A 14,846-nucleotide genomic window follows, 5' to 3' on the forward strand; every position below is an offset into this window, starting at 1 on the left:
TATAAGAACCTGAGATTGGAAGATCCATATTGAAATCTATAGAAACAGAAGACCATGGTTGTTTTGGAATGGATAATGGCTGAAGAAGTCTATAAGATCGATGACAAGGAGTTTTTGATCTTGAGCAAATATCATAAGTTTGTACAAAATCTTTGACTGGTTTCCACATTTGTCGCCACCAAAAATCCTTGGATATTAATTCCAAATTTTTATTGTACCTAAAATGTCCTGTTGCTAGAAAGTCATGACGAGCTTGAAGAATATGTAATTGAGCTTCACCTTTTGGAACATATAGGCGTCCTTTGAAATATAATAGATTTTTCTTGAATTCAAACTTGGAAGTATTATAAGACTTAGAGGAAGTATCCTTGATATCCTGAATAAGAGAATCAGAGGACATGCTTGATTGAATTTGCTTCACAAATGTTGAATTAATAGTCAATGTTGATTTTATAGCTCAAAGATGAAAATACTCAGGCTTTAAGAGATTTGATCTTTATTGATCAAAAGATATATCTCCTTCTTTTGGTGTAAGATAAGAACATCTAGAAAGAGCGTCCAATAGACCTTGTTATTTTCTTGGTCAATAAGTGATCTTGAAATTGAATTTAGTTTAAGACATGTTCCAACAGGCTTGACGACAATTCAAGAGACATACTGACATGAAGTACTCGAGGTTCTTATGGTCTTTATACATGGTAATTGGACTTGAGGTGCCTTTTAGATAATGACACCATTCTTGAAATGAATCCATGATTGCAAGGAGTTCTTTGTCATGGATCTCATAATTAATCTTAGCTGCTAAAAATTTCCTTGAATGGAAAGCTAATAGGTGGAGTTTGTCATCTGTTCCCATTTGTGACAACTCAACACCTATAGCAAAATTTGACATGTTTATTTCCATAAAAAATGCCTTAGAAAAATCAACGCAATATAAGATTGGTGTAGAAATAAATTCTTTCTTTAAAGCATCAAATGATGCTTTTTTTTCTTTATTCCACTGAAGTTTGTCTTTACAAGTCAGACGTATAAGTGGAGCTGCAACTTGTAAAAAATTCTTGATGAAGATTTTATAGTAATTAGCAAAGCCCAAAAAGCATTGCACATCTTGTACTATTCTTGGAATCTTCCATTCTATGATAGTTTGAACCTTCTTGGGATCCATCATAAAGCCTTCGTTGAAAATAATATTCCTAAAAAGTCAACTTGAGTAGTGTAGAATATACACTTTTCCAACTTGGCATATAATCTTGCATCTCTAAGTTTCTATAACACGAGACAAATATGAAGCTCATGTTCTTATGTGTTCTTAGAATAGATTACAATGTTGTCTAAATAGCAAACAACAAAATCATATAAAAATTCACGAAAAATATCATTCATAAGATGTTGAAAAGCGGTCGGTGCATTCGTGAGTCCAAAAGGCATGATATTATATTCAAAATGTCCATACCTAGTTCGAAAAGCAATCTTCCATTCATCTCTTTCTTTGATACGAACTAAATTGTATGTTCCTCGTACATCTATTTTGGTATAGATTTTTGCTTGATTGAGTTGGTCAAGAAGTCCTGAAATCAAACACAAAGGATACTTATTTTTGATGCCGATCTTGTTGAGTCCTCGATAATCCACACATTCATGGAGATCCATCTTTCTTCTTCACAAATAAGATAAAAGCCTCGGCTAGAGATTTAAAATGGCATATGAAGTTCTTTGCCAAATTTTCATTAATGTATTCTTTTAATGCAGCCAACTCATTCTGCAATAAGCTATAGATTGGTCCAAATGGTGATTGAGCTCTTTCTTGTAGATCAATTGAACAATCATAAGGTCGATGCTCGGAGAGAATATTTGCATTCTTCTTTTCAAAAATGACTTGGAATTCTTGATATTACTTAAGAATACCACTCGACATTGTTTCACTATTAAAAATAGATGTAGCATATATAGCAAAAGATGATCCTTCTTTTGTAGCATGCATGAAAGCTTTTACACCTAATAATAAAATTTTGGGCATATTGGACTTAGGTACTTCTATTTTACTAACGCAATCTTAGATTATACTATTAGGAAAGTTAAGATTACAAGAAATCTAATGTATTTGAGTATTATATTTTTCTAGCCATGATAATCCTAAAATAACCGGATTAGAGAGAGATTTTATTACATTAAATACTACTACGTTGTTATGATCTTTAATTACTCTATCTAAAGGAATAATTTCATGGGTAACATTTCTAGAAGACGACGAACAACCATCTATGACTTCTATATGTATGGATTAAATTTTTTTCACTAAAGGTATTTTTTGATTTTTGACAAAATCTTCATCTATAAAACATGTTGAGGCTCCTTAATCTAACAAAGCAAAGACTTTGTGATTATTAGGTCCTAAATATACTTCTATTATAAAACAAGGTGAAGTGTCTGAGGAGAGAATAGAACCTTTACTAGGTATTGCACATGATTCCAGCCCCACGGTCTTTATTATAGCTGGAGAAACTCATTTTCTGATATATTATCTTCTTTGGTAATTGTGTTCCTCATTTTGTAATTATGTTGCTTCTTTGGACAATATTGAGCAGTGTGCTTAGCTTCTCCACAATATAAATATAATCCCTCTTGGAAACGTCGAGTCTTTTTTTATTTTGTGAAAGGTTTAAAATGTATCATATCAATTTGCATTGATTCTGGCTTTGATGAATACGTTTCAATAAACTTGGGAGCTGCTGCCATTACTTGACTTGTTCCTCTTCAATCAAATCTTTGTTCTTGATGCCTTTCAAATAAACGATTGTCGCATGTAATGGCTTGAGTAATAAATTGTTTCAAAGTTTCTACTTTCGATATAATTAATAACAAATCTTTGATGTTATCCTTCAATCCATATCAAAATTGGTTGATAAGTGCTTTGTCATTTCAATCCACATCGTAAGCAAGGTTTTGGAATTTGATAGCATATATAGTGGCTGATTGTGATCCTTATCATAAGAATAAAGGCTTCGTCTCTGCTACTTGTTCTTGATCACTTTCTCCAAATGTGGCTATAAACACTTCTAGGAATGAATTCAAATTATAAAGGAGTTGTGAATCTTTTTCCATTAAAGATGCAAACCAAGAGAGAGCACTTCCTGATAGTAGTACACTTATGAATCCGACTTAGATAAATCCATCAAGGTATTGGAGAGAGTGCAATCTTAAATAGAGCTTGATTTCTTGCAAAAATCTTCAAAATTTTGATCTTGTTCCATCAAACTTCTTAGGCATAGTAATCCTTGTCCCTCTCATACTTGTAGAAGCAAAACTCCCTGGATTTGGTTGTGACATTGATCTACTTGTTTCTTTCAATTATACAAGTTCTTGCTACAAATTCTAAACTTCTTCTATAGGTGTAGGCATAGTACTTCCATGATTCATGTTGGTAATATGTGAGATTTCTACTCTTAGAGTATTGACAAGCTCATAAAGATCTGCCATAATTGTAAATCTATTCTCACTTCCATTGAGAGTAGCACCCATAATTTTTCCTTCTATTGACAACTCAAACGAATTCAAAAGTTAAATTAGAGGAAGGTAATCCCCACCTTCTAAAAATAAATTCTACAAAGAGGGGTAATCTACTTTCTTTAAGGAAAAGATCAATGTTAGAAAATAAGATTTTTTGTTTAAAGGTAGGTAGTCTGCAACCTTCAAAACATAACAATAGAAGTGGGATAATCCACTCACTCCTAAAACAAGATAGAAACAATATGTTAGCATTCTTGTCAAACTATCAAGGACATGAATCTCAAAGAAAGAGAGCCCTCAATACACTCTTCTATCACTAAAGAGAACTAGAAAATCACTCAAAAGGTGATGTAATATTAACTAGAATAGCTATTGGCAAAAATAAGAAAGACTAGAAAGTCTTGAAACAAGACTAAGACTAGAAAGGCATTGACAAGAGTGAAGAAGGCTTCACTCTTGCCTCCATATGTACTATCTAACTAAGAGCTACATGGCGATGTCTTATAGGACCTCCAGCATGTGTTGACTTTGTTAGTCACATGTCTTATCTTGCAAGGTAAGTTACCTATGTATATGCCACATAGTTAAAAAGATTTTTTACAAATTCTAATTTGTATTTATTTGACCAAGGATTTAATTATAAGACACACTAATTCTTTAATAACAAAGGATATATTAAGTACTATGTTTTTTATATTTTTTTATATATAATAAATGTAAAAAATAATAAATCAATTAAAATGAATAATTAAGAAGTAGAAAGAGACATGTTTTGGTACGAAGTTGGTGGTGTAATTCTTATTGCAATTAAATGTTGTTATTTTCTAATAAGATGACATCATTGGTTAATTTCGTACCTTATGTCTCTATTTGTTTTTTTATTTATTTATTCTGATTATTGTAATAATATCAAACAACATGGTTTAAGTTCTTGCAATACATATATGGCTTATTTGTTTTTTTGTATAAGCTTCTCTTCTTGTATTAGCAATTTAAACCAAGTTGCATGAATTTGCATATCTTTAATTTTATATTGAATGTAATTAGTTTTATTGTTTTATAAATTGGTACAATAATTTGGTGTGTGCTACACCATCTTAGTTCCTTCTTTTGTTGTCTTTCAAAATATTCAATCAATAGATGCAAATTCCTTTGTAATGAAAATTTTCATATTAAAAAAATAAAATTTTATATAATATTGGAAAATAATAATATATATATACTGACATTTTTTTCTTAATCAATTAAAAATTATATAAATTTTATTAAAAACTATTAGTATATAAGAAATAAAGGCTTTAAGAAAGAATAGTCTATGTAATGTTTTTAGTATATATTTTTTGAAGTATTCCAACTAAACACTGTCTCAAATTCCATAAAAGATGGTTTAAAATATCCATAAAAATTACAAATATTTTCCATAATTCAATGCTAGTTAAGAAGAGCTTTCAAATTCTTCTTGCATAAATTCATACAAATAATTGTACATGTTAAAGAAACTAAAAGTTATCATACTTGTCCCATCAAATCTAATTAATATATTAGTCTTGTATTTGTTTACTTATAAAGTAATATGCATATATGTGTGTATATATATAGTAAGTTTTGGTTGCTAATCTTTTTATTTATTCTCAATTTAAATTCTTCTAGTCTTTATTGATATCTATTTAAAATATTATAAGCTTTGGTAATTGAACAGTGCCAGTTTAGAAAAATTTATAAGTTCTTCTCATAAACTGTGGTTGTCTACCACCATAATAATTTATTTAAGTGTGTGTAAGAATAATTTTATAAATACACAAGTTGGTTTTATATACCACTTTATAAGAAGATAATCTACATCTTTAAAATTATTGCAGTGATTGAAAAGAAGAATAATTCAATCACATTTAATCACATTTAGAATAAATACAAGTGTACAATACACAAAATTAATTTATTCAAAATTTCAAACACACAATGATAATTATCTGAGATGTTATGGAATACAATAAAATAGTTTACAAGATTAAATACAAGACTTTGAAAAAAGTTTAATTTCTTATTCTGTATTTTAAGTAATATAATATAGTTTTTATAGTTATATTTAGTTTTTAATTACAATAATATATTCTTATCTAGCATTCAAAATGTATTAATTGAAATTGAACTCAAGATTTGTAATGGATGTCTTTAAATGTGGTAACTTGTGTATTAATGGTTTTATTATTATTATTATTATTATATACAAAAACACACATACAGACATACATTTTTAAAAGATTTATCCCACATGGATAATTTTTATAAAAAATTATAGTATATTTTGCTATGTAAAATTTAATTACATTTTTTTCTGTAATTTTTATAAGTTGAAGGATTACAGATTAAGATCCAAGAAAAGTAGATAGATTATTTAGAAATGTTCTTATAATGCACTTCAATTTCAAATTTTATTTTTCATTCTTTATTGATGAATCATTTAGACTATACTTGGAAATATACTGCAATGTAAACTGTAGATATACACAGAAATACAAACTATCAATGTTCTAAAAAAAGAAATGCCTCAGCCTACTCTATAAAATATCCATACACATAGTAGGTCAAAATTTGTGTTACTGAAATGGATAGTAGAACATGTTTGGTATCTCAAATTTGGGTAATTTACAATAAGCCTATTTATTTTCTTTAAAATATATATAATATTAAAAAAATGGTTTGAATTTTTTCGATTAGAAAAGAATTTAAAATACACAAGCATTCTTATTTTTATTTTTATTTCTACCATCAAGTTTGATTTATCTACAAGGCATGTCAAACATTGATTTAATGCACTAGCATTAGTGAAAAAAATAAAATTACTGTAGTCACAGGCATGTACACAATTTTAGAATAGATTGTAATATTTATATAATCAATATAAGTGGAAGATAACTCACTTCTCGTTGTCCAACTACATCATAATCTTTACAAAAAGAAATTACGCAGCAACTCAAAACTGTAAAGTTCCTTCAGACCTTTTTCACGTAAGATTTAATATTGTAGTTAATTCATTAATCAACCAATGTGAAACAACAAAGAACATACATTCAGAAACTAAGAACGGAAGGTGGAAGGAAATGAGAGAGGAAAGAAAAAAGGAAGATAAAGATAAAGTTCAGAGCAGGAAGAAAGGTAGAGAGACGAAGGAGATTTAAAAAATAGCAGGATGAGAAGGAAAAAGCGAAAGGAAGGATGAAAAGGAAAAGGAGAAGGAGGAGGGGGGGGTAAAGCAGCCAGCTCGACGTAAATAAAGGAGCTGTCTCAAACTCATCCGAAAAGCAGAGAGAATGTTAAGAGTATATTCCGTGTCTAAATTTACACACACCCATGCTATTTACTTTTCTCGGCGTTCAATTCTGAGATTCCCTCGGTAACTTCCCTCCCCCCTCCAAGTACTATTTTCTTAGAATTTCCTAGAATCGTCCCTCTGATTGCGAACCCCTTTTCACACCATATGTGTAGGATTGGAGTGTTCCTATTCAGTGGTTGCAATCGTCCATTGAGCTACTTCCATGAAGTCCCCACAGATTCCAAGCGATGAATCCAAAAGAAATTCATTCATCCAACAGGATGAAGATTCATCCTCATCCTTGCACAAGCAACAGCACGCCATGGGGCTTACATCCATCCACTCGCTTCCCGCAACCCTAGCGAACGATCTCTACAGGATGGCCGTTCTAATTCCGGCATGTTGGATGAGTTACATCATATGATCCCCGAACTGAATGCGAAAGTGGATGAAGAAGCTTCGTTCAACTGTGTGCTTGTCGGAATGGGGGGGGGTACCTGCGAGATGCAGTCTGCACAGTCGTGCAGCAGCACTCAGTCAGTCTAGTTTGCAGCACCAGGGCACCGTCTCGCGACTCCGGGCTTCATCGATTGTTGCTCAATGCGGCACTTCGCGGATGTAGGCTATTTTCATGAGGTGAGTTGACGCCGCAGCTATGAATTCTACATCTCAGTGTCGCTTCGCACACCACTTCCGCAAGCGTATCCCTTCTTATCGTGCTGTTTTAGCGCACTCCATCTGAAATTCGAGGTCCATTGACGCGTCTTGCGAAATGCCGATTGAAGCCGGTGTGATAATTCGCGCTGTAGCGTGACAATTGCTTAGGAGATCCTCACCGGCCATTGAGTCGACGTTTAGACGCTTTATCTTTTTGTTGCTCTTCTTAAGGATTTCGTAGGGTGTGCAGGTGTAGAGTTTTTTTTTTTTTTTTTTTTTTTTTTTTTTCTGGTTCGCTTGGGGCTTGAATATTAATTTAGTGCTTCTCATGCGGAATGACTTACAGGTGCTGCCGAAGTTGAAAATGGCTGACGCAGAGGGAGTACGAGGAATTTTCAACTGAGAGAGCGGGGTGAATTTTCTTGCGAACATCTTCACTTCTTCGCTGTTCGTGCAGAGTTGGAGGGAGTCGGGAGAGATGACGGAGGAAGGGAAGCCGTTTAACTGCCCTATATGCCTGGACCTGGCCTACAAGCCCGTCGTGCAGGGGTGTGGCCATATGTTTTGTTTCTGGTGCGTGCACCGATCCATGAACACCTCCACAGTCTCCCATTGCCCGGTCTGCCAGAAAGCCTACATCCACCAACCTCGAGTCGCCCCCCAGCTCCATCACCTTCTGCAGCTCATCTACCCCCGAGAATACGAAAGCCGCGCGCTGGAGGTTGCAGCGGAGGAATCTGACCAGAATCTCTACTCCCCTGCGATAGAGCCCCTCTCGTCTTCGTCCTCTCGTAGCCCTAAGACCACTCTCAACTGCAATGTCTGCAAGAAGCTGCTCTGCAAGCCGGTGGCGATGAACTGTGGCCATCTCATGTGCCAGTCATGCGCCGTGTCTAGCCCGTCCAACACTTGCCGCGTCTGTGGAGTGTACCACCCCGGGCCATTCCCGCTGGTTTGTGTCGAACTTGAGCAGTACATGGAGAGAGAATTCGCGCGCGATCACAAGCTTCGGAAGGACGAGGTTGGTCGAGGAGCGTTCGCGGGCTGGATAGTTCAGCCGGCTGACGATCCCGACAATAATAGCACGGTCCACTCTAACGTGGGGTGCGACGGGTGTGGTATGATGCCCATCCTTGGCAAAAGGTTTCATTGTCTCGATTGCCCGGAGAGCTGCGGGTACGATTTATGTCAAACTTGCTATAACCGCGGGGTGAACTTGCCCGGGCGGTTCAACCAGTGCCATACGCCGCGGCACCGCATGGAGGAGCGGTCCTTACGAAGCCCCTGGATCTTCGTCTGGGCCTGGTGAACCTGCCAGGGTTGTCGTGGAAGACGACGTCGCTGAATTGAAACTACCCTCGCACACTCTCTCACATACACACAATCTTTTCTGTAGAAACCGGCCTTCAATCTGTAGATGTCTTTCTTAGTTTGTAGGCCGGACATGGCTCACGAGCCTGATCGCGCACAATCATGTTTGCGGACTCATGTAACATGAGCTGAATCAATTGTGGTGCGACTTGAGAGCTTGTAACTTGATCACTGTCACTGGCAAAAGATTGCAGATCGTTGTTGTGGTCTATGAACTCCGCAGCAAGCAAGTTTTGCCAGTGCACATTGCTTGGTCGTTTGTTTCAGATAAGCTTCGCATTTTTTTCTGCGGATGCATAGATCTGAATTTGCCATGGCAGTTATATTCTTAACCTCGTCGACAAACAATCAACACTTTCGAACTGGTTTTTCTATGTCGTGATAATTTGCCAGGAATAAAATAATCGACAATTTTTTTTTAGCTCATTGAGTCGATCATCTCTCCCTCTCTCATTGTAAACATGAGTTGATCCGTGACATTGCAAAACAGCCCTCATGGTTTCTCAAGACCAGGTGAAGCCAGTGCACACGCACTCATAAACTCACACGGTGCATTGCACTAACTTTTGAGCAAGCACTTCCACAGTCTTTTTCTTTCTGCAGACTCGTGCTTCTGAAAACATGGAACAGTTACTATCTTTATCGACAATGTGCGACAATCACGCGCATTTAGGCACTTGGGGTGGGTATTAAATTGGAATCCAAGCTATATTCCGACTGTAAATGTTGGAGGTAGCAGGGGCTCGGGCAGGTAGAGCCGAGGGGCAGACTCGGCGGGCAGAAGGGCGAAATCAATCTGGGCTTTGTCTTGCTTGTGTTGTGGCTGAGCGGGGGGTTGCGCTTGGTTGTTTGCGAGAGTGGGGGCGTCTGGTTGTGGACGGGTCGCCATAGCCCATGCTTACGAGCTGGAGGCTGCGTCCTTGGCTTCGCGGCGCCTGCGAATGGAACCCCCACGTCCGGAGCATTCTAACGAGGTGATGCACGCGCGGTGTGGAGCTATGTGCAGGGCGATGAAGCTCCCGGAAGGCAAGGGAGCTGTGCCGTGGAGATCTTCCTTGGATATGCGTTTAGTAGAAGCTGACGGTAGGGTCTGGTAGGGACAGCAGGAAATTCAGAGATTTGTGGCGGAGACAGCCGTTGTGATGATCAGTGGCTTGCCGAGCGGGGCTGCGGAAGGGGGCCCCGTGTCGTCTTCGCAACCTTCCCTTGAGTGGAAATTCTCGCAAGTGTTTGGTGAGCGCGGCATCGGTGAAGAAGTCCAAGAAGGTACTACGATCTTATGCCCTTTCGAAACTTTCCGCATTTTTAGTGTTCGACATCTCCATCTCCCACAGGCCGTCGACTGTCTTAGTAGTCACGTCAATCTCTTTAGATCGACAAACGAGGATGCGGATCCACCCTGGGACTTTTTGTTTTCCACTGAGTGTTATTCTGCTGGGGCTCAGATTGTGACCGATGGATTTGAGGAGCACGCTAAGTGTTAAGTTTGTCGTTGATCCAAATTGTCATCTAATGCTGGCTGAACTTTCTTGGAGAAGCCATGTAGGATCGGCAATTCGTTGCTACTTTCTAAACATACAAACCACTCTCCAGCCAATTCTAGTCTACCGCTTCGTGGACAACGATTTTTCACTCTTCACACCATTTCTCCATTTTTGGGAACTAGATTTCTTAAACCCTAATGGGAGGTTTCAGTCTGGAGCACCAATTAGTACCATTAGCTTTCCTTTTCAGTTTCAAAGCCTGGCGAGTTTTTTTAATGTGTTCAAACTTGTTGATCGACTTCAATGCGAAATTTTCTCCTGTGCACCATATCATGGGTTGGTCAGATCCTTTTTCCCCTGTGACGTAATCTTCCGCTTAAGAACGCTAAAGCTGCAATGAGTTTGCTTCCAGTAGGTTCCATACGTATGTCTGACTTAAATCTAGTTGTAACTTTCTACTCGTTATTATGGCAGTCGATATCATCTCGGCAATTGAGTTTGATAAATCTGGGGAACATTTAGCAACTGGGGATCGAGGAGGACGTGTTGTGTTGTTTGACAGAACGGATGGCGTAGAGGTGAGTTTTCGTTTTCACAAACTTAGGATGTTGGATGCTGTAGACTTATCTTTCGCTACGTCGGTCTCTTTAAACTTGCGTCTGAGCAGTACATAAAATTACAGATCGTGCTTTGCTAGATGTTTGAAAATGTCCACATCCTAAGAAAGAATATAACACGGTATTCGTGCTAATGCTTATTTTTCCTTCTGCAGCAACGCACACGCAAGGAGTTGGAAAACACGGATTGTTCACCATCCAGGCATCCAGATTACCGATACTCCACAGAGATTCAAAGTCATGAACCCGAGGTGACAATGATTGTTTTTACTTGTTTATTTTGTTTGTTTAAATATTGATAATTGTTGTTGTGTAATTGCTTATCTTGTTGTTGCATGTGTACTTGCCTATCTGCAGTTTGACTACTTGAAGAGTCATGAGATAGAAGAAAAGATAAATAAAATCAAGTGGTGCCACACTGCCAATGGTGCTAAGTTCCTGCTGTCTACGAATGATAAAACGATTAAATCTTGGAAGGTACTTACAGCTGACGGTGCTTGACCACGAAAACATCTTACGTCTCCTATTGTTGACTAAGACTTTTGGGTGGCTCCTTTTCTATTGCATAACTTTTTGCCATATTACAGGTATCAGAGAAGAAGTTGAAACAAGTATCTAACCTGAATATAGCTCCTGGAGTTTATGGCAACGGCAGTGCAATATCCAGCAGCCTGTCACTTAACCCAACAGGTTTTTGCCCCCGCTCGCGTTCCTTCCCATTCAGCAGTGACTCCGATTTTATGTTTCCACTTGGCGGGATCCCAGCGCTGCATCTTCCCTCGGTAGTCGATCATGCTCCCATCTCTTAACTGCCTGATCACTACGTACATTAATTACCCTGTTCCTTCTAGGTTCTCTGAAGACTAGAGATCTCTGTAGCTCGGTTTCTGCGGCATGAGACTTACATTTTTGCATGTGTGTCACAAAGATCTTGGTCTCTGTACTCCTCCTTGATACTGTCTATTGATGTGCTTTAAACCATGAGTTGTAGGTTTCAAGCAATGAGTCAACGTTGGTTGCTAGGTGTAGAAAAGTATATGCCAATGCCCATGCATATCACATCAATTCCATCTCCACTAACAGGTAAGCTTTTATTTCAGACCCTGTGCTGTCGATAAGTGTACTATGACATATTAGCTTACGTCGTTTATTTTGCGCTGATTCGTCACTGTAACAACAGAGCCCGAAAGAGCACGCTTCACGTACTTGCAAGCATGTGTCATCGGGAAAGGAATTACTTAATCAGTGGCGATTCGCAATGTGCAGTGACTGTGAAACGTACATCTCTGCGGATGATTTGAGAATAAATCTTTGGAACCTCGAAGTGAACGATCAAAGTTACAACATAGTTGACTTGAAACCAGTCAATATGGAGGACCTTACAGGTACTGTTCCGCAGACTGCCTTCCTTGGAAGACGTCGACATAATAGGATATGTTTTTGATTCGTTTACTCTGAAATAGTGTTTGTCGTAGTACGAGGACGAGGCTAGTTGGTGCCTTTAATTCACTGGGTTGGCTGTCGTATGTACAGAGGTCATAACGTCAGCAGAGTTTCACCCTACGCATTGCAATGTGCTAGCATATAGTAGCAGTAAAGGGTCTATCCGGCTCATTGACATGCGCCAGTCAGCTCTTTGTGACACACACGCAAAACTGTAAGTCTGTATACACATCTGTCTGCAAATGCGACTAGTGTTCTTGTGGTTTTAGAGCAGTTCATCTTATAAATATATTTTGACAGTGATGTCTTGCTTTACTAAGTTGTAAATTACATTTCTTTTTCTTTTCTAAAGAGGGTGGCTTCTTTATTTTTATTTCAGATTTCAGGACATAGAACCCGCAGCAACAAGGTCTTTTTTCACTGAGATTATCTCTTCTATCTCTGACATTAAGTTTGTAAGGAGTGGTCGATACATTCTTAGTCGAGATTACATGACTCTAAAGGTTTGTACCATCCGTTTATCTACGCATCGTCTTTTATACTAGTTGAAGGGTGCATTAAGATTTTTAGGCAAACTTTAAGTTGAAGAAACTGCTCATTTTCGTGTATGTCATTTGCAGTTGTGGGACGTGAACATGGAAGCGGGTCCCGTCGCGACTCTGAAGGTTCATGAGCATTTGCGGCCGAAGGTTCTCATCCCGAATTCTACACATCACTCTTTTCTGCTTATGCTCCTCGTATGTTTGACAAATTTTTGACACATTATGCCTCTTAGAGATCAAATATCCCGAATGATTCTGTGAGGCGAGCTCTAATGTGATACGGTATTGCCTGCAGCTCTGTGATCTGTACGAAAACGATTCCATCTTAGATAAATTCCAGTGTTGTTGGAGTGGAGATGGTGCACACGTCGCAACTGGCTCCTACAGGTATATCTTCGAGCAGCTTTGTGTCCTACTGGCAGTGTATGTATGGTCGTGGGTTTGAAGCTTTATGTAGTACCAATGACATTTAAATTGACGCTCCACTGTTCCTTGTTTCAGCAACTTGTTTCGCGTGTTTGAGGCGGTTACTGGAGGTGAGGTGTCTTCAATTTTGGAAGCCAGCAAAAGTCCCAACAGGTGTGAATACTCTGGTCAAACGCTTCAACGTCAGTGGACCTTTCGTGACACTTGTTGAAAGTTAACAAGGCATGGATAGTCCACTAGCTTTCTTTAAACTATTATGTTTATTTGCGGTTACGGTAATCGTTGATCCCACATGTGTGTTACTAGACGAAATGCAACCCCACCGTCGAGACTTTCAAGTCAGCTGGTCAACATTGCTCGAGGCTGTTGCGACAACCGACGAGGTCAGTTTCTAGACAAATGAGGTTTTTAGTAGTTTTACTTCCATTGCTATGGGCTTTGGATTCCAGGATGTTCGGAGATGATGTTTAATCTAACATCCATCTCCGTGTTGACCCAGGAGGAAACGAGAACCCTGGTGCAGAGAATGGAACGTATGATTATACTGCAAAGCTTCTGCACTTAGCGTGGCATCCCGCAGCCAATTTGATTGCCTGTGCTGCATCCAACAGCTTGTACATGTACTATGCTTAGGATCACCCCATTAGTAGCTCCTTTCAGTAAATTCATTTCTGATTATTTGCAGTATCGTCTCTTCATTGTTTTGGGGATTGCAATGGCATTTATTATTTTAGTTTTCTCGTCTGGTATCTTGTCCAGTGGTTCGCTTTTTCTACTGCACTCCATTGTGCTTGTCATAATAATAATAATAAAAAAAAACAAAACGTTTTTATTTAAAAAATAGTCTGTCTGCAAGTAAAAAGCTTATTTTTATACATTGCGAATCGTCGTTTGGATTTACAGGGAAACAAATGAATTTACAATTTTTATAGCATTTTACATTTATTAAAAATTAATCTGCTAAGTTTTAATACAATGAATTGGGATTTCTGTAAGTACAAAATTAACAGAAGTTACGATTGATTTTTGTTTTATGAAACCAACCAGGTAAACTTAAAGCTACTTAATGAAATAATTTTGGTCATTGAAAATCAACCCCGACAATTGATGTTTGGGAGGGTGAAAATATGAAATTGGTGTTCATCCAAATAAAAAGAACTCTAGCAAGTTTATAGATTTTTGATCTATCTGCCTAATTTGTTAGCTTATAGATAAAGACAATGGTTTAAAGTTGTTTGGTGAACCTAATCAAAGTGTGACTCAATTTAGGGATGCAATGGTCATGGGCCAACCTTTGCATCTGAACAAATTCTTTCTAGTAGACTTTACAATGTCCATAAGTAGGGTTAAAATTTCTTTATTTATTTATTTTTTCCAGTGCCTATGTAGCAAGTGTGAGGGCCAAATCCTTTATCGCAAATGAAAATCTACTAGTTAATATTTATTTGCAACTCTAGTTTAGAGTTTTGTTCTAAAAAATGGACAG

General features: G+C 37.6%; 2 protein-coding genes across 3 annotated transcripts; both read left to right on the top strand.

Moving 5' to 3' along the window:
- The first annotated feature begins 7,371 nt into the window (after positions 1 to 7,371).
- LOC112288841 (E3 ubiquitin-protein ligase PRT1) lies at positions 7,372 to 9,269 on the top strand. Of its 2 annotated transcripts, none has more exons than XM_090254481.1 (2): positions 7,372 to 7,608; positions 7,824 to 9,269. In XM_090254481.1, the coding sequence occupies exon 2, from the start codon at positions 7,956 to 7,958 to the stop codon at positions 8,784 to 8,786; it is 831 nt and encodes a 276-aa protein (XP_090110607.1). In that variant the 5' UTR covers positions 7,372 to 7,608; positions 7,824 to 7,955; the 3' UTR covers positions 8,787 to 9,269. The 2 variants fall into 2 exon arrangements, with proteins under 2 accessions (XP_090110607.1, XP_024389246.1); XM_024533478.3 differs by having other exon boundaries at positions 7,372 to 7,456.
- Positions 9,270 to 9,690: 421 nt separating this feature from the next.
- Positions 9,691 to 14,098, top strand: LOC112288840 (serine/threonine protein phosphatase 2A 55 kDa regulatory subunit B beta isoform). Its single transcript, XM_024533477.3, has 14 exons — positions 9,691 to 10,114; positions 10,807 to 10,910; positions 11,105 to 11,200; positions 11,307 to 11,426; positions 11,537 to 11,731; positions 11,941 to 12,032; positions 12,216 to 12,334; positions 12,483 to 12,606; positions 12,772 to 12,895; positions 13,013 to 13,081; positions 13,230 to 13,321; positions 13,436 to 13,513; positions 13,667 to 13,743; positions 13,860 to 14,098. The coding sequence occupies exons 1-14, from the start codon at positions 9,991 to 9,993 to the stop codon at positions 13,991 to 13,993; spliced, it is 1,548 nt and encodes a 515-aa protein (XP_024389245.1). The 5' UTR covers positions 9,691 to 9,990; the 3' UTR covers positions 13,994 to 14,098.
- The last annotated feature ends 748 nt before the right edge of the window (positions 14,099 to 14,846 follow it).

This window comes from Physcomitrium patens, chromosome 11 (assembly GCF_059467195.1).
Source record: "Physcomitrium patens ecotype Gransden chromosome 11, ASM5946719v1, whole genome shotgun sequence".
In the NCBI taxonomy this organism is placed as follows: domain Eukaryota; kingdom Viridiplantae; phylum Streptophyta; class Bryopsida; order Funariales; family Funariaceae; genus Physcomitrium; species Physcomitrium patens.